Source organism: Talpa occidentalis, unplaced genomic scaffold, assembly GCF_014898055.3.
Source record: "Talpa occidentalis isolate TD23 unplaced genomic scaffold, MPIMG_talOcc4v2.1 talOcc4.3, whole genome shotgun sequence".
Taxonomy (NCBI): Eukaryota; Metazoa; Chordata; class Mammalia; order Eulipotyphla; family Talpidae; genus Talpa; species Talpa occidentalis.
In genome coordinates, this window is record NW_023603184.1 from 124,966,144 (window position 1) to 124,986,506 (window position 20,363).

The following is a 20,363-nucleotide window of genomic DNA, read 5'->3' on the forward strand; positions in this document are numbered from 1 at the left end:
GAATTGTTAAATCCTTCTTGTTTTTTGATTTACTGTTTACATGATTGTCTTTGCCATTAGATTATATTTTCTTGAGAGGAGAGACAGTTTTTTTTTTTATATCTTGGACATTGACTATTAAGATTTTTTAAGAGTTGTTGAATGAGCTAAGTGAAATTCATTATAGAATAAGATTGGTGATAGGTTATTTAGGTCAGACAGGTGCATACATAGGACTTCTCATTCCTAATTTTGACTGACTTTTCCCCACTCCAGAACCCTAATTCTTTGTCTTCGTATTTCAAGATAACCATTGTTATCAGTTTCTTAAATCATTCCAGAGGTATTCTCTTTATATATAAGTATTATATATGTACTTTTTAAATTTTTTAATTTTTTTAAAGATTTATTAATTTTTATAGAAAAGCTGGGGTACAGGCCAGAAGCGTGGGAGGGTGAGAGGATTCACCAGAGACAAAGCAGGGAGCAGAACAGGCAGAAGACAGAAATACACTGCTGAGGGGAGCAGCAGGCATGACTGGAGAGGTCTGCCAAGCCATGTGGGATTCTCGCTGGCTGGCCGGGAATCGAACCCATGCTGAAGAGGCTGTGGACGGCTTCACAGCACTGCACTCAACCTGCTTCACCACCGGGGAGGCCCTGTACTTATTTTAGATATATAAATACATACACTTATAATACTTACATGTGTAATTATCACTGCAGGATTTTTGTCATCGAAGTTTATAAAATTAAAAAAAGTTTATAAAATTATATAAAATAACGCATTATGCAATACAATATAGTAAATTTATATATTTTTAAAGATTTATTTATGTGTAGAAGAACTGGTGTAGGCCAGAGGTATGGGGGCAGGGTGAGAGGATTTACCAGAGACATAGTGGAGAGCAGAACAGGTAGATTACTGAAATGTACTGCTAAAGGGAACAGTAGGTGACAGGAGAGGTCTGCTGCACCATATGTGGGTTAGCTCCCTGGCCAGGGATCAATCTCAGGCAGTAGTGGTGATAATGCTGAGACTTAACCTGTAGGTGACCAGGGAGGCCCCAAATATAGTAGATTTAAAATCACATGTTAGTTTCTTTCTCTTTCTTTTCAGGAAAAGATAGCTTCTTAAAGGCTTAGAAAATTCCTTTAGAATTTGTTTTCATTTTACAGTTTTAAATATTGTTAATTTTCAGATTGCAAAGGTAGTCCATAGTCACATATCTATAGAAAAGTAATATTTAGCATCAGGTAATGAAGTATTTCTTACCAATCATTTGAAGTTGGCCTATACATTGATGTTTTATTCCATTGACACACTGGTATTTTTTTTTTTTAATTTGTTTACTATTTTCTCTGCTCTCTTTTTTTCCCCCTAAAGATTGATTGATTGATTTATTTATTTATTTATTTATTTATTTATTTATTTATTTATTTATTCATACAAGCACTGGCTACAGTCAGAAGCATGGGAGGGTGAGAGAACTCACCAGAGCCAGAGCAGGGAGCAGAGCAGGCAGAAGGACCGAAGTACACTGCTGAGAGGAGCAGTGGGTGGCAGGAGAGGTCTGCGCGCCATGCGGGACCCTACTCCGGTGGCCGGGGAGCATCCGGGGATTGAACTGGCGCTGCAGAGGCTGTGGGCAGCTTTGCAACCCAGTGTTCAACCGCTGTGCCACCGGGGAGACCCGACACACTGGTATTTAACTGGTATTTAAACTGTACCTATTCTGGACATTTTATATAAATGAGATCATATATTAGGTTGTTGGAGAAGTCATGATGCATTTTGTTTGAAAAACATAGGAAAATACATCATGACTTATCTGACAACCCAATAATTTGTGGTCTTGTGTGACATCATGTTCTTCCATGTTATAGCATGTATTAGTTGCCTATCCCTCCCTCCCTCTCCTTCCTTCCTCCCTTTGGTGGTGAAAAACACGTAAAATAAAATTTACTCTCCCAACAATTTTTAAGTATGCAACTAACATGCACATCATTGTGTAACAGATCCACAGAGCTCCTTTGTCCTTTGTGACTAAAACATTAAACCCACAAAATAGCACCTCCCCACTCCTTCACCTAATTCCTGACCAACTACCAGTCTACATTCTTTTTCTCTAAGTTTGGCTATTTTAAGTACCTTTTATAAATGGCATTATAGAGTTATTTTGTGGCTGTTTTCCGTAGAGTATTGTCCTCAAGGCTTATCCTGGTGACAGTATATGTCAGGATTTCTTTTTCTTTTTTTCAAGGCTGAATAATACTCTATTGTAAGTATATATCACATTTTCATTTTCTGTTTACCTACACTTGCCTACACTTTTTGGCAATTATGAATAATGCTGCAATGAACACAGGTGCTGTGGAATGAATTGTGTCCCACCCCCCCACCTCAAATTCCTACATTGAATCCTTACCCAGTGTTGTTTGTTATATTTGAAAATAGGACAGGTATGGAGGTGATAAAGATTAGTGTCATGTCCAGTAGTACTGTTGTCCTTATTAGAAGAGAAAGAGACATCAGAACTCTGTTACATGCAGACTTTTTTTTTTTTAAAGATTTATTTATTTATGCATTTAAGAGCTGGAGTGCAGGCCAGAGATGTGGGGGGTGAGAGGATTCACCAGAGACAAAGTGGGGAACAGAACAGGCAGACTGACTGAAATACACTGCTGAGGGGAGCAGCTGATGAGACAGGAGATGTCTGCCTCACCATGTGGGATGCTCCCTGGCTGGCCAGGAATCAGACTCATGCTGCAGAGGCTGCGGATTGCTTCATAGTACGCTGCTTTAACCCCTTGCTCCACCAGGGAGGCCCCCTGTTATATACAGACTTGACAAGAAGATGGCTGTGTCCAACCAGGAAGAGAGCCCTCACTAGAGAACCCCACTGGCTGGTACCTTAATATTGGACTACTAGCCTTCGGAACTGTGAGAAATAAATTTTGGTTGTTTAAGACACCCAACCTCTGTGGTATTTTGTTACAACAGCACAGGCTAACTAATATAATGGGTGTGCAAATAGTTGAGATTCTGTTTTCAATTCTGTGGATATATATCTAGAATATTATTAGTGGGTCATATGGTAGTACTATTTCACATTTTTTGAGGAGCCACTCTACTTTTCTCCATGGTGACTGGATCATTTTACATTTCTACCAACAATGAGTAAGAGTTTCAAGTATTCCATGTCTTTGGGAACATTATTTTTTTCTGTTGTGTTTTTTAAAATTTGTATTTTTCTTTACTAAGGTAATATTGGTTTATAATACTGTTAGATGTTAAAGGTGTTTGGGTTTCTTTTGATAGTGGTCTTCCTAATGAGTGTAAGGTGATATCCTACACTTTGATATCTTACATTTTGGTTTTCTTTTTTCTTTTTTCTTTCTTTTTTTTTTAACAGAGGCATGTTTTTATTTATTTATTTGTTTGTTTGTTTGTTTTGTTTATACATGCACTGGGTACAGTCCGAAGCGCGGGAGAGTGAGAGAATTCCCCAGAGCCAGAGCGGGGAGCAGAACAGGCAGAAGGACTGAAGTACACTGCTGAGGGGAGCAGCGGGCGGCAGGAGAGGTCTGCACGCCATGTGGGACCCTCCTCTGGTGGCCCAGGGGCAGCTGGGGATCGAACCGGCACCGCGGAGGCCGTGGGCAGCTTTGCAACCCAGCGCTCAACCACTGCACCACCTGCGAGGCCCTGGTTTGCTTTTTTCTGATGATTAGTGATGTTGAGCATCTTTTTATATGCTTATTGTCCATGTATCTATCTCCTTTGGAAAAATTATTCAAATCCTTTGCCCATTTTTAAGTTTATTTATTCATTTTAAAGATTTATTTATTTATGCATACAAGAGCTGGGATACAGGCCAGAGGTGCAGAGGGTGGGGTGAGAGGATTCACCAGAGACAGAGTGGGGAAAAGAACAGGCAGATGGAGGAAACACACTGCTGAGGGGAGCACTGAGCGCAACAGGAGAGGTCTACTGCGCCATTTGGGCTGCTCCCTGCCCGGCCGGAGAATTGAACTCATGCTTCAGAGGCCATGGATTGCTTCATAGTACTGTGCTTAATCCCGTGCGCCACCAGGGAGGCCCTGGATTATTTTAAATTGAGCTATGTTGGCTCAATTTATTGCATATTTTGGATATTACTGTCTTATCAAATATTTTCTCCCATTCTGTAGATTGCCTTTTCACTTTTGGTGGTTTACTTGCTGAGCAGAAGTTCATAGCCATGACATCATTGACAAATCCTGTGTCATGATGCTTTTCCCACATATTTTCTTCTAGGAGCGTAATAATTTCAGTTAATTTTTGTATAGAGTGTAAAATAATGAAGAGTCCAACTTCTTTTTTGTTTGAATATCTGTTTTTTTTCAGCATCATTCATTGAAAATACTGTCCTTTTCCCATTGTGTAGCTTGGCACACTTGTCAAAGATTATTTGACTAGGTATGTGAGGGTTTTCAACTAGGCTCACTATTCTGTTCTATTAGTCTATATCTGTTTTTATGCCAGTGCTATTGTTTAAAATTATTTTTAAAGAATGTTTTGTAATCAAAGAATAAATGAAAGAATATAATCATTTTGTAATGTCTTGTAATGAGGACATGTGAGGCCTCTAATTTTGTTCTTTCTCAGGATTGCTTGACTACTTGGGCTTATTAGAGATTCTGCGAGTACTCCATTTCTTTTTATTATGTAATGATTCATTGTATGACTTGATCACATTTTATTTATCCATTCATCAGTTGATAAAGATTTGGGTTGTTTTCTAGTTTCTTGTCTGATGAGTAATGCCGCTATGAACATTTGTATACAAGGTTTTATGTGGTGGATGTATGTTATCAGTTCCCTTGGGTACATATCTAGGAGAGTAACTGCTCCATTGTATGGTAATTCTATGTTTAATCTTTTGAGGAACTGCCAGATTGTTTTTCAAAGTGAATGCACCATTATATATTCCCCACCGCAATATATAAAGGTTCTAATTTCTCTACATTCTTGGAAGCACTTTTTAAAAAGATTTATTTATTTATGCATACAAGAACTGGGGTACAGGCCTGAAGTGTGGGGGATGAGAGGACTCACCAGAGACAGAGTAGGAAACAGAACAGGCAGATTGACTGAAATACACTGCTCAGGGGAGCAGCAGGCGAGTCAGGAGAGGTCTGCTGCGCCATGTGGGTAGCTCCCTGGCTGGGGATTGAACTTGTGTTGCAGTGGTTGTGGATAGCTTCATAGGTTGCATCTTAACCCCCTGGGCAACCAGGGAGGCCCCTTGGAAACATTTTTTATTGTCATTTCATTATAGTCATCCTAGTGGTTGATATTCTAAATTCCTGGGTGTATCACATATAAAGAAAGGTTTTACCACATTGGTAAGAGAAAGAATATGACTGTGTTATTTACTTGTATTTCCAAATAGGCCATATTTCTGTTGTTGGTATATCTTTGCTACTATCTCAGAAGAACTGGATTTTTTTCTACCTTGGCACTATTTATGTCTTGTGCTGGATAGTTTTTTTTTAGTGGAGAAGTGTAGTGCATTTTAAGATTTTATTGTAGAATCCCCGACCTCTACCCACAGATGTCAGTGGTTACCAACAGCTAAAATTGTATTCAAACATTGTGAGATGTCCTCTGGAGATTAAAATGACTCCGACTGAAAATGTTACTGCTTAAGAGAAAGTTTTAATCTTTGTCCATATCCTTTTTTGGTCAGTCTAGATTTTGTTATTTTTGTCATTTACAATAATATTTAACTTTTACTCAGCAAAATTTTGTAAGACTTTAATATTTCAAGTGGCTTATTTCCTTAAAGTTTTGGTAAACAATTCTCAAAAAGGTTTTTTTCAGTGAGTTTCAACTTGTATTCATAGAATAAAGATAAAGTTATCTTTACTTCGTATATTCATTTGCAATAAAGTTGATGCTTCTGAAGAAAGTTTTAGAATTATATAACCCTGGATGTTGCGTTATATGAGATCTTAAAGAGGTTTAACACCTTTTTTGTTTTCTAGACTATAACTTAGAGAACTTATGTAATTGGTTTCAATATCCTTATAACCTAATTAGTGGCAGAGATATTACCAATGACATATGGTGTTGGGGCTTTTTATCTGTGGGGAGGGGAGGGAGGTTTGCTTGTTGTTAGTTTTTCTCAGGTATAAGGCAGGTTAGTCTCACGTCATATTACACATATAAGAAACAACAGATGGGTTATAGTGCTAAACAGTAAAAAATATAGTAGAAAAAAGAAAACTTATGCTATGAGAAAATAGAACAAAAAAAGAAACCAAAATTTTAAGACAGGGAAACTACTGTGCGTGGTACTGTAGTGGTGGATACATATCTTCTTATGTGTTTGTCTAAGTCATAGACTGGGCAACACCACGAGTGAAACCTAAGGTAACTTTTGGTGATTATGATGTGTCAGTATCGATTCATTGTTGTAACAATTGAACCTCTCTGCTGGAGGATGTGGATAGTGAGAGTGGCTGTGAATGTTTGTGAACAAAAAGGAAATCTCCTGTACCTTTCAGTTTTGCTGTGAACTTAAAGCCTGAAACTAAAAAGTCTTTAAAATAAAAAGAGGTGTTTAAAAAAATTAATTTTTTAAAGATTTTTTCAAAATATAGAACATCTCTGAAAGATAAAAAAGTCCCTTCTGTAATTTAGTGTGATGGGAAAATAAGAAGAAAATCATGAGACATTGATACTTTAACAGTTGGATCCATTGCATTTTAACAAAGTAAAAACTTTCTGTCATTAGGAGACCTGTTCTTTAGATTCTCAGTTCAGTGCTTTGTGTACTACACTATAGTTTAGTTCCATCTACCCAAATTAATAGAATAGATCATGTTATAAATATACATATGTGTAATAAGTATTTTGGTAGAAATTTACTTATCAATGAATAGCTGGGTACAGTAAAAGCCTAAGACTGACTTAAGAATTTATGTTCTAGGGCCTCCCCTGGTGGCGCAGCGGTTGAGCGCTGGGCTGCGAGGCTGCCCGCAGCCTCTGCAGCACCGGTTCGATCCCCGGCCGCTGGCGAGGGTCCCACCAAAAAAAAAAAACAAGAATTTATGTTCTTAGCTATCTGGGAGCATAGGTATACATAAACTTGTGTATCTATGTGAATATTGTGGATATATGCTCATAATGTCATTGGCCAAATAGTGTGTAAATTTATTTAGGACATGAGAGATATTTTTAGTGGGATTTTTTTTTTTGCGTTTGGTTGTCTTACTGTTGTTTTTTCAGTACAGCGTTATTGGAGTTTAATTGGCAGCCAGGACATTGATCAACTCCTCACACTTCCTCTTGGTGCAGATGTGTGCCCCCACCCATTTCTTGATGAACTTGAGGGCCTACTTGTCTTTGGAGACCTTGAGCAACACCAGGCTCTCCACTCATACTGTGGCAAAGCCACACACCTCATGGATCGTGACATGTTTGATCTTGGTGTGTTTGGTAAGGCGCCCATGGCAGCAGCTGAGTCTCAGCTTACTCACTTTCTTTGTCACCTTGTGGCACTTGTTAAGGCCATGGCCATGGGGTAGAGCAGAGCCATGGCTGCTCTACAATTGTCGCTGCTGTGGAAGGAATTTTTCCATTTCTGAAAGCAAAAATAAATAATTTTCATAGTGAATTAGACATCATTCAGTTAGAATTATATTTCTCTGTTTGTATGGTTTTGTGTGTGTGTGTATCTTTCAAGTTACACAAACATAATTTTTTTTTAAAAGATTTATTTATTTATGCATACAAGAGCTGGGGCACAGGCCAGAGATGCAGGGGATGAGAGGATTCACCAGGAACAAAGTGGGGAGCAGAATAGGCAGGCTGACTGAAATACACTGCTGAGGGGAGCAGCAGGTGAGGCAAGAGAGGTCTGCCTCACCATGTGGGTTTCTCCCTGGCTGGCCGGGGACCAAACTTGTGCTGCAGAGGTTGTGGATTGCTTCATAGTGCGGTGCTTAACCCCTTGCGCCACCAGGGAGGCCCTACACAAACATAATTTTGTACAAAAAAATTTAACTTGGAGTTTAATGTATAGTGAGAGAATTCTATATAATAAATATGCACAATATTTTTTAATTTTTAGAATTTTATTTCTGCTTTTGTTTTTGCCAGTAGATGGTCTGTCTATCATTGGGACTATTAGGTCTTAAGTTTTGATATCATATTAGTTTAATACAATAAAGAGTGTATTAAAACTACTGTAATCCCACCACATTTTGTTACATTGTTTTCTAGGTGTTTTACACATACACACACACAACACAAATGCACATACACATTCACACATAAATTTGCAAAATGGGATCATGTCATACCAGTTTTTAATACGGTCTTTTGGATTTAAAAATATATTGTACTTATTTTTTCCCATTAGTAGATCACATCTAAACCATTTTTCATGACCCCATAGTGTTTTATTTTTACATACTATGATTTTGATAATCTGAGTGCTTTTCAGTAAAGAATGATTTCCAGTTTTTACCATTATAAAATGATGTTTCAGTAAGTACATTGTATTTACTTACATATTTGTTATTTATTTCCTTAGTGCAAAAGTTTGTAGGCTTAAGACCATCCCCATTTAAAATTTTTACATAAAACACCAAGTTGATTTCTAGGAAAGTTATGACAAATTATATCAGTAAAGAATATTTTTAGGAAATTCTAAAATTTACTCTTATATGAGTAGCTGCTGAAAATGACCACTGATTGCAACCTGGAGGAAAAACTGAGTCATCCAGATCCTTTCTATGACATTCTTATGTATTTAGTTTTCATTTTATGACTTGTCTGTTTCCATCACTAAAATGTAAGCACCTTGATGGTGTGGGGACACTATTTTACTATGTATATATACTGTATCGTATTCCCACCATATCTCTAGATTTAGAACAGTGCTTGGTACTAGCAGTCACTTAATACATATTTGATTGATCTTTTAATGACTGATTGTTAATGCAGACCTAAGGATATATTAAAGCCTCTTGGAGGCTTGGACCTAGTTTATCTGCTTTTCTTTGGTCTACTGTTGCTGTGAATTGGGGGAGAAAAGTGTATTTCATTGCTGTTTGAGAGAGCTTGAATTACCTAACAGATTTGTCAGCTCAGAATTGTGAGTGTGTGTGTGTGAGAGAGAGCGAGAGAGAGAGAGAGAGAGAGAGAGAGAGAGAGCGAGAGACAGAGAGACAGAGAGACAGAGAGAAAGAGATAGAAGGAAGAGAATGAATGAATATCAGATTTTGGTTGCCTTTTTCTTTAGGCATCTATGCAAAAAAGAGTGACCATAACAGGCTTGCTATCCTTAGAAAGACCTGCTTACAAGATTTCCCCTTGCCTGGCATCTGAGATATGGTATTTTGGGAGTGTTTCCTTCATTTTGTAATGATAATAGTGGTTTACTCTGCCTAAACTGTTTGTATGAACAATATGGTTTATGGTGAAAACCTTCTTATCCTTTGGGAATCTGATATTTTGTATGTGCTAGGCAGAGGGAGCCTACTTGACCAACCTCCTCTGATAAAAAGTTTTTGGACACTGAGTCTCTAATGAGCTTCTCTTGTCATACAACATTTCACATGTATTTTCATAATTCAGTGCTGGAGGAATGAATGCATCCTGTGTGACTCTGGGGAGAGGGCTCCTGGAAGCTTATACCTGGTTCTTCTAGACTTTGCCTCATGTGACTTTACCCTTTGCTGATTGTGGTTTATGTCATTTTGCTGTAATAAATTATAGCTGTGAATACAGGGACTTGTTGATTCCTGTGAGTCCTTCCAGTGAATTGCCAACCCTACAGTGGTCTCAGGGACTCCAAACATAGAGTCGAATTCAGAAACATCCTAAAGAGTCGCCTTACCAAGATTGTAATCTCCATTCCTCACTGTTCTTTTTAACACTATGGGAATGTGCAACGCTCAGGAAAATGACAGTTTAATCTGTTTATAGAAAAGTATAAATTAAGAGATAATTATTTTATTTTTGAAAGGATTGGAAAAATAAGGCACTTCCTTACTTGGTTTATTATAATTGAATTTAAAAATTGGAGTTTATACCAAATATTATATTGGCATCTTGTTAAGTTCTGATGCTCTTTCCTTTGTATATTTCCTGATAGAATTGTAGCGATACTCTGAAATCTCGATTGTGTTTGTCCTGAGAAATTTGTGTTCTGGGAAAGGGATGCTGTTGTTGCAGTTACTTGGTTATTTGCCACATTACTGCAAGGTTCCTGTGTTGTTTATTTTAGATAGTTCATTTTGACACTTAGATAAACAGAAGCCAAACACATAAGCATACCCAGACTTAGTCCCTGAACTTTGTTCCAGGGTAAAGATAAGACATTAGACTTCTCCAGTACAGATAAATATATCACAGCTACTGAAAAAAATGGGTGTTATGTGACTCTTGGATTATTTAGATAGACAGTGAAAGTCTTAAAAAAATTCCTGCTGGAAAACTTAAGGGGAAATTTTTATTCATCCGTAGAACCTGCTTTTAAGAAGATTATAAATTAGGGACTGTATTCCATGACATAGGCAAATATCTCTTTATATCATTTGTTCACAACATGAATGAAATATTCATCTGCACTATGCTATCCTATTCTTGTTCAGCTTATGCTGTGTCCTGTCTTTTTAAAGATGAGCTAACTTAATTGGGGTGTAAATTGCATGTGTTTAAACTGCAAAATTCAACAAATTTTTATTCTTTTATATAATTATGAACACTCCCTACCACGGTCAGCATATAGAGCACTTTCACCATTTCCCCAGAGATTTGTAGTCTATTTTTCTCTCTGGATCTTGCACCAGGCAACCACTGATCTCCTTTACACTACCTTACATTTTCTAGGATTTCATATAAATGGAATCATATGATATGTTCTGATGTATAGTGTCTTTTAGCATGATACTGAAATTTACTGATATTGTTGCATGTGCGGAGTTGATTCCTTTTACTGCTTAGTAATATTATATGAATATTTTGCATTTTTATTGATTCATTTACCAATTTATGGATACTTGATTTGTTTCCATTTTGGGGCTATTCAAAATAAAGCTGTTATTGTACTAGCTTTTGCATGGACATAGAGTTTCATTTTTGCTGGTGTGCCCTAACTTCTTTTTATTTTTTAAAAATACTTGTCCTTGGCAAAAATTACAGGAAGGAAGCACATCAATCATTCTGTTATTCAATGAACATTTAGTGAATGTCAGGTATAAAACCATGCACTGAAGACACAGTGGCAAACAAGAACTCAGCTCCTGCTCTCATAAGGTTTACAACTTGTGACAACATCAGGGACATTACAAGTAATAAAAAGCACAGAAGCTGTGTGAAGTTTAGAATGCTAAGGAACATTTGATAGGAGGTATCTTCTCACTGGTCTGTGGTCATTAGGAAATATTCTTTGAAGAAGAAATACTTAAGATGAATAGGAGTTAGCAAAATAAGGCATTTTAGGTAAAAGCAGCAGAATGAAAACTCTCAGGTGAGGAAGACAGTAGTACTTTGGCTGATACCTGGATGAAGCTGAAGGGATTTGCAGTTGCTCAGTCATGTGAATCCTTATAATATCTTAAGGATTTTTGGAAAGTAAAATCAAACAAGGAAGTGATATGGTCAATTGTGGATCTCATCACGTAGCTCAGTTTATACTGTGGCCAAGTTTTTGAGTAAAGATAGTCTTCATTTCCAGCAAGTCCATCTTTAATCTTGTTGATTACTTTTAATTGTAAGTTTTAGTAAGTAATGTTACTAGGGAAAAAATGGGTAGAATACTCAAGACTGAAATCACTCCTCGTATTTTTTCTTATTTCTGATTAAGTAGAAATTTAAATATCTAGACACTGTTGAAATATTTATGTTTTAAATTTCCATTCATGTAAGAAAAAGCTGTTTGCAGGGAATAAATTTGATAAGAGACCTGATATATAATGCTTTGGCTACAGTCAGATGACTTTTTGTAACTTAGTAACTCATTAAGGTACATAGTTCTTGGGCCTCCCTGGTGATGCAAGGGTTTAAGCACTGTGATATGAAGCTGTCTGCAGCCTCTGCTGCACATGCTGCTCCCCTCAGCAGTGTATTTCAGTCAGCCTGCCTGTTACGCTCTCCACTGTCTCTGGTGAATCCTCTCACACCCCACACCTCTGGCCTGTACCCCAGTTCTTGTGTGCATAAATAAATAAATCTTAAAATGAATAAATCTTTAAAAAAAAGTGCAGAGTACTTGCTCTGAGGCTAGGATCGAGGTTATCATAACAATTTACGATTGTGCTTTAAAGAGTAAAACCAAAAAATGAGTATAATCTCAAACTTTGTTTTTATGTAGTGCCTGGTCCATTGATTGGTCTATCAATCTTCAATCCATACATACATATACATGAGCTGCACATCTCATATGCCAATATCCACACGTGATTGTATTAGTCAACTAGGCCTACAATTACACAGTACCATAGAATGAGTTAAATAACAGGAATTTTTTTTTCACAGCTCTGGAAGCCAGGAAGTCCAAATTCAGATGCTAGCTCATCTTGTTCCTCATTAAGTTCTCATTAATGTCTTTTTCTTGGTTTGCAGAAAGCCATTTCTGGCTGTGTCCTCATAAGGCAAAAGGAATTGGGGAGAGAAGTAAGCTCTTTGGTTTCTCTTCTTGTAAGGGCACTAATTCTATCATGAGGGCCCCACTCTTATGACTTCATTTAAACCTAATTACTCCAAAGCCCATCTCCAAATATTATTACATTGGGGGTTAGGACTTAAAACATACTGATTTTTGAGGAGACAAAAATTTAGTTCATTGCTCCCTGGTGGTACAAGGGGTTAAGATGCAACCTATGAAGCTTCTGCAGCCGCTGCTGCATGAGTTCGATCCCTGGCCAGGCAGATACCCACTTGGTGCAGCAGACCTCTCCTGCCTCGCCTGCTGATCCCCTCAGCAGTGTAGTTCAGTCGATCTGCCTGTTCTGTTCCCCGCTCTGTCTCTGGTGAATCCTCTCACCCCCCTCTCACACCTCTGGCCTGTACCCTGGTTCTTGTATACATAAATAAATAAATCTTAAAAAATAAATAAATTTACATTTAATCTAATCAAACGCAACAAAAGAAAATTCAGTTCCTTCAGTGCATTAGCCATCTTTCAGATGCTTAATAGCAATATATAGATAGTAGCTACCATACTGGACAATAAGATATACAATATTTTCATCATTGAGGAAAATCATATTGGGTAAAACACTGATAAATAGAAATTATTTTGGAGGCCTTTCAAGATTATTATTGATTATATGAAAGAGGTAAATTCTGTTTTAGTGAGAGACAAGGCTATGATTGCTTCTAATTTGGAGTCTGCTTTCCTTAGTAAAAAACCTATTATAATGAATTCTTTTAAGAGGCAGGACATTTTTCAGGAGCAATGATAAGTTTAATTTTTAAGTTGTTTTTTTAAAACCTTACTATTTGCTGTTTTATAGTAAATTATTATTTTAAGATTAAAGTGGCTATTACTTGTTTCAGATCTCAACGGAAAGGTCATTTCTACATGTATAACATTTTCAAAGCCTTTTCAGATATCTCTGAAAGTCTTGGTGAACCCAAGTTTGGAGATTGTGTGTAAACCATACAGTATACTTATCTTCACATAGGGGTATCTCTTTGACTGTACATAGCATGAGCTCTTCTTTCTGATAACAATGAATTATGAATTTATCTGTATTCTTCCTTTCCTTCCTCCATCCCTCCTTTCTTCCCTCCCTCCCTCTTTTTTTTTTTTCAAAGATTTATTTATTTATACAAGAACCTGGGTACAGGCCAGATGTACAGGAGGGTGAGAGGATTCACCAGAGACAGAGCCACGAACAGAACAGGCAGACTGACGAAATACACTGCTGAGGGGAATAGTGGGTGAGACAGGAGAGGTCTGCTGTGCCATGTGGGATTCTCGCCGGCCAGCCAGCCGGGAGTGAACCCGGCTGCAGAGGCTGCGGACAGCTTCACAGTACGGCACTCAACTGCCTGTGCCACCAGGGAGGCCCCCTCCCTCTATTTTTAAGTGTCAAGTATCAATTTGTAAATTTTCTAATACCCTGTAACCAGTGTCCACCAAATTATCTATTATCAAAATAGATCTCTTGGGCCTCCCCGGTGGCGCAGCAGGTTGAGCACAGTGCTGTGAAGCTGTCCACAGTCTCTGCAGTGCGGGTTCGATACCCCGCCGGCCAGGGAGATACCCACATGGCGCAGCAGACCTCTCCTGTCGCGCCTGTTGCTTCCCTCAACAGTGCTTTTGGTCTCTCTGCCTGTCTTGCTCCTCACTCTGTCTCTGGTGAATCCTCTCACCCTCCCGCGCCTCTGACCTGTACCCCAGCTATTGTACAAAAAATGTTTTCAAAATAGATCTCTCTCTTCCCCCACCCCTCAAAAATAATGAATGATATTAAACTGGATTATTTATATTTCATAATGAAGTTATAAGATACTGATTTAGAATAATAGCTTCATGTATGGTTGGGTTTTGTATATGGTGGTGTTACTATCCCATTCAGTTATTTATTGCTTCAGATGATGAAACAATTGCGTCCCAGAATTAGACACAATTTTTGTCACAAGGATGATGTTCTACAGTTATTTGTTGAACAAATATTGAGCCCATGACAGTTGCCATATAAATACTTTAAAGTCTCATACAGCATCTAGCACAGTACAATATATATTTTGGTCACTGAGTTAGTATTTGTTTATTAATGTCTCCTCCCTATTTGTAATATACTGAGACATCCTGTTTCAAAATTTATTACAAATGGAGACCTGATTTTGGAATAGCAGAGAATATTTGAAAAAATTATATCATTTCTTATATAACATTGTCAATATAATAGAAGTATATAATAAAAACCCATGTTATATAAAGCCCTAAGATCTTGATGTTCACTTTATTATAGTGGATCTGTATTTGGTATAACTTATTTATCATGGATATGAGAGAACAGTTTGTCATGGCACTCATGTTTCTGGTGAATATATTAGCCATATATAGCTATGGTGATGTTTTTTAGAATAAAGAGAAAATTAAAAAATAATGCATGTTAAACCATGTGTCAGTTTTTTTTAAGCAAGCTCTGGTTCTATATGTTTTTTAAGGGGCTTTTATAGATAAGTCACTAAGATCTTTGGAAATAATGGTAATTCTTCTGTCAACCCTTTGGCCCCTTCTCTCCCAGATCAAACAATAGAATGAGACACTTCTACTCAAAGGGCAAAAACATAAATAAATGTTTAATTTTTTTTTAAGTAAATGATTGGATATGTTCGGCTTAAATGTGGTGACATGATCTGTTCTGTAATGATACTTTCTTGCTGAATGCGTTCATTTTACACATCTATAAAATTGGTATTTTAAAAATTTGAAAGCTTACTGTTCTTGTTTTCTGTCTTTGTTAAGACACTCTCTTAGAATTTGGCCTCTTCTCTATTCTTTCAAGCTTCCCTCTTTATTCTTTCTATATCTCTGAACTTTAAATAGATATGCAAAGTAAATGGCAACCAAAAAGTAATTATTTCTTTCATCTCCACATTTTTCTTTATTTTAAGAAGTTCCCTTCATTTTTATTTGACAAGTGATATTTTTGCATTCTTTAATTTTCTTATTTATTTTGTTCTCTTAATAGTAACTACCTATAAGAAAATTGTTTTTTCATAACTACAGTATTCATGCCTGCCAAATCTCCCCTGTGTAAATTGTTTATTGCTAGATTTTAAAAAGCTTTTTAATTTGAAAAAGCTGTTCTCTATAATTGTGTACAGTGTCTAGAGTTTTATATTTATAGACTTAGCTTGTGTGTGCTGTATCTTGAAGATAGAAAAAGTGTAGGCTGTTCTCAAAATGTTAGATTGAGAAAGTAAAATGTCCTGCTGTCAAATATAAGGTTGTTTTCATACTACCTTGGTGAGAATCTTTTTCCTTCAAGCATTCGCCTTTGACTAATTGAACTCTCTGCCCTTGCTTTCCTAAAGTTCTGGATTTTTTGATACTTGTTTATTGACTTTTTGTCAGCCATCACCTGGCTACGCATTTCCAGACTCCTCAGTTTCCTTTTTATTTCTTTTACCTACTTTTAGTTATTTGGCCAAAATGATTTATCAGTAGAAGTCAACTTATTTGTGTTGAATAAAAATAATGGATTATTTAGAATTCTCAAGAGTTGATACTAAATCTAAAAAATATGAAGTTAAACGAAAAAGTCCATGTTTAAATTGTTTGGCATTGGAATTACCCATACTATTAACAAAAATAATGCCAAGTGAATACTTTTTATTTTTAATTGAGGTGACATTGGTTTACATTGTTGTTTGTGGCTTAGAGGCATAGGATCTCCCTCATCCAGTGTTGTTACTACACTACACCCACCAAGACACCCACCGTCCATGCCTATGAACACTGTGCTCCCTTCCCACTTTGTTTTTGCCCCTTTCTCTCCCCTTTTCTCTCTGGTAGCCTCTATAGTCAGATTTCTCGGGTTTGTTGTTTGTTTGGCTTTATCTGACCCTTTGCTTGGTTTTTCTATAATCCACATAGAGGTAACACTATCTGGTATTTGTCTTTCTCCTTCTGACTTCTTTTAGCATAATCCCCTCTAGCTCTATCCATGTTTGTGCAACTGGCAAGAGTATCTTTTTTGATTCCATTCCACATCTTTCTGATCCACTCATCTGTTTTGGGGGGGCACTTAGGTTGTTTTCATAGCTTGGCTCTTGTATGTAGTGCTACTATAGGAGTGCATATTTTCTTTCGAATTTGGCCTCTTTTCTATTCTTTCAAGCCAAGATAGCTTGGAGTAGAATTGCTGGGTCATATGGAAGATCCATTTTTCATCTTTGGAGAAACATCCATACTGTTTTTCATAGGGCTTGGACCAATCTGCATTCCCACCAACAAAGTAAGAGGCTTCCTTTTCGTCCATATTCTCTCCTACTTTTTTTTTTTTTTTTTTGATGTAGTCCATTTTCGTGAGTGTGAAGTGGCATCTCATCGTGGTTTTGATTTGTATTTCCCAGACAATAGTGATGATGAGCATTTTTCAAATGTATCTATTGGCCATCTGTATGGCTTCATTGGAGACTTGTCTGTTTAGCTCTTCTGCCTATTTATTGATTAGGTTATTTGTTTTCTTTTTTTGAGTTGTATGAATTCTTTGCAGATCTTGGATTTCAACCCCTTGTAGCATGTTTAGCATGCAGATGTCTTCTTCCATTCAGTAGGGTGTTTTTTTTTTTTTTTTTTTTTTGGTTTTTTTTTTTTTTTTTTTTATCCAAAACTTGTTTATTAGGATGGTTTCTCATTCATCTTGATTCAGGGTGCTTTTAGTGCTGCTTCCGTCTGAAGGAGCATCCTTCTGTAAGCCTTGCTTTTCCTCCTGTAGGCTGACAGAGGACAGTGGAGCAGCCAACACACAATACTACCGTTTGTGCATGGCTAAAGACGGTGGTGATTTTATAGCATCCTGGGCATTTCACATCCATGAAATAGGAATTGGGGCTCTGCACCAGGCGCTTCTTGTGTTTCCTCTTCTCCTCTTCTGGAGAGGGATGAAGGAGATCCTTTGCGAGAGGCATGTTCTCGTGGGGAGGTCGTCACCGCCGGAAAGGTGTTTTTTTTGTTTTAATGACAGTTTTTTGGCTATTCATAAGCCTTTTAGTTTTTTGTAGTCCTAAATGTTTATATTCTTTTTTTTTTTTTTAAGATTTATCCATTCATGCATACAAGAACTGGGGTGCAAGCCAAAGGTATGGGGAATGAGAGGATTCACTAGAGAGAGTGGGGAGTAGAACAGGCAGATCCACTGAAATACACTGCTGAGGGGAGCAGCAGGTGGAGACAGGAGAGGTCTGCACCATGTGGGTTGCTCTCTGGCCAGCCGGAGATCCACCTCATGCAGCAGTGGCTAGCGATAGCTTGATAGCACTGTCTTCAACCCTGCACAGCCAGGGAGGTCACTAAATGTTTATATTCTTTTTGTTTTCCTTGGTGCGGAAGACAAATCCACAAAGACATCTCTGAAGCATATGTTGTTCAGTGTTTGGCCTGTGTTTTCTTCGATGTATTTTATGTTTTCAGGGCTTACATCCAAGTTTTTTATTCATTTTGAGTTGATTTTTGTGTATGGTGGGTGTGTTCATTCTTTTGCATGTAACTATCCAGTTTTCCCAACACCATTTATTGAAGAGGTTTTCCTTGCTCCAGTACATATTTTCAGTTCTTTTGTTTTAAATTAACTGTCTATATAGGTGTGAGTTTATTTCTGGGCTCTCAGCTCCATTTCATTGGTATACATGTCTTTTTTTGGGTTCCAGTACCCCCAAATTATTATTATCTTTGCTTTCATTGGCATGGTAAATGACTTTGATTGATTTTTCAGATATTGAACCATTCTTGTGTCCCCTTACTTGGGTGGTATTTCTTACACAGTTTTGATGTCTTCTGGGAAAAGATCCACAGATCATTGACAGCAGAAATTTTTCCTGGTTTAAGCCTCCCCAATCATCAGGGAATAGCTGTTGAGGAGAAAGAACATCCCATCCCACTGCTGTCTTTATTTGGTTCATATTAGCAAGAAAATGGACTGTTAGTGATTATTAAAATATATATCTGTTGAATATATTGAATAAAATACTATGTTCCCAAACAGTAAAGAAAAATCATTATCAATTTTAGATATAAAGGAGAGATAAGATACAAGAAATTAACTATAAACCACATATTTCAGGCACACATGCAGGTTCTAGAGAGAGCTGTAGAGCTGTAGGCATTCACTAACTATTTGTGATGATTAATGAATCTGTCTTAGTAGCATTATGCCAAACCAAAGCATAGCCCAGTGACAGTCACTTCCTGGGAAAAGGTGAACATCCCAATGCTCGTTGGTAGGTTCTTGTGCAATTTCACCCTGAGGCATCTTGCTCCATGTCATCCTCTGTCTGGATGGGGCAGAGTTTACTTCTCCAATTTGAGTCTTTTTTTTTTTTTTTTAATAGAGGCATGTTTTATTTATTTATTTGTTTGTTTGTTTGTTTGTTTTGTTTATACATGCACTGGGTACAGTCAGAAGCGCGGGAGGGTGAGAGAATTCACCAGAGCCAGAGCGGGGAGCAGAGCAGGCAGAAGGACCGAAGTACACTGCTGAGGGGAGCAGCGGGCGGCAGGAGAGGTCTGCGCGCCATGTGGGACCCTCCTCTGGTGGCCGGGGAGCAGCCGGGGATCGAACCGGCGCCGCAGAGGCCGCGAGCAGCTTCGCAACCCAGCGCTCAACCGCTGCGCCACCGGGGAGGCCCTCCAATTTGAGTCATTTTAAAGCAGAAGTGTTTCTTGTTGGCCTATCATTTAGGTGACAACAATTTAAAAATCAAATATTGGTAAATTCTAATGTAGAATGATAAATGATCAACAATCAGGTTAAAAGAATATTGCTTTTTAAACAAAATGAAAATATTTTTAAAGATTTGCAAAATATTTTACTATAGAGACTTTTCACTGCAAGGGAGAAAGGATTATCTTTATTACACAGAGTTTTTTTAGGCACTGTGCTCGATGAATTTAGAGATGTTTTCAACACAGAACCTTGAAGTGGTAAAATATGGATATCAATGAAATCAGGTGTAGTGAGTGAAATGTCATATTGCTCATATTGTATAATCTCTTTAGTGCATTGTGGAATCTCTTAGCTAAGATTTTGTTTAGGATTTTTGCATCTATATTTATTAGGAAATTTTGTCTGTAGTTTTCTTTTTGTTGCTGTTGTCTTTGTTTTTGGTATTTTTAGGGTAATGCTGGCCTCAGAAAATGTGCCTGCAAGTATTCCCTTTTTCTCAATTGTTGCTTTTTTTTTTAAATTTGGGCAGGATAGTTGATTTTTGTGTGTATGATAGTGCTCTAGTTTCATTCTTTTGCATGCAGCTGTCCACTTTTCCCAACATCATTCATCAAAGAGGTTTTCCTTGCTCCAGTGCATATTCTCAGCTCTTTTGTTGTATTAGTTCATCTTTTAAAGTTTGGTAGAACTCAAAAAACCATTTGGTTCTGGGCCTCCCTGGTGGTGCAGGAGCTAAAGTCTCAGCACTATAAAGCTATCAGCAGCCACTGCAGCATGAATTTGATCCCTGGCCAGGGAGCTAACCCACATGGCCCAGCAGACCTCTCCTGTCTCACCCACTGCTCTCCTTAGCAATGTATTTCAGTAATTCCACCTGTTCTGCTCCCTACTCTGTCTCTGGTGAATCCTCTCACACCTCACACCTGTGGTCTATACCCCCAGCTCTTGTATACATAAATAACCATTTGGTCCTG

At 37.6% G+C, this 20,363-nt stretch overlaps 2 protein-coding genes across 4 annotated transcripts in view; one reads left to right on the top strand and one right to left on the bottom strand.

Annotated features, from left to right (window-relative positions):
• The window catches only part of BMPR2 (bone morphogenetic protein receptor type 2), a 124,452-nt gene that overhangs the window by 41,747 nt on the left and 62,342 nt on the right, over positions 1 to 20,363 (top strand). Inside the window, exon 1 of one of the 3 annotated variants that reach the window (XM_054699994.1) lies at positions 3,562 to 3,691. The exons of 1 other annotated variant lie outside the window; for it this stretch is intronic. In XM_054699994.1, coding sequence (XP_054555969.1) covers positions 3,577 to 3,691 — 115 coding nt within the window. In that variant the 5' untranslated portion in view covers positions 3,562 to 3,576. Of the gene's footprint in view, positions 1 to 3,561; positions 3,692 to 12,567; positions 12,656 to 20,363 lie in introns of those variants that run through there. One more of the 3 variants, XM_037523857.2, reaches the window with a different exon arrangement.
• On the bottom strand, positions 17,306 to 17,662 carry LOC119256118 (40S ribosomal protein S27-like). The gene has a single exon (XM_037523859.2). It carries the CDS (start codon positions 17,633 to 17,635, stop codon positions 17,384 to 17,386), a length of 252 nt encoding a protein of 83 aa, XP_037379756.1. The 5' UTR covers positions 17,636 to 17,662; the 3' UTR covers positions 17,306 to 17,383.

Bases quoted from the DNA above. Each gene is read 5' to 3' on its own strand.
- LOC119256118 (XM_037523859.2), bottom strand. From the start codon at position 17,635: ATGCCTCTCGCAAAGGATCTCCTTCATCCCTCTCCAGAAGAGGAGAAG.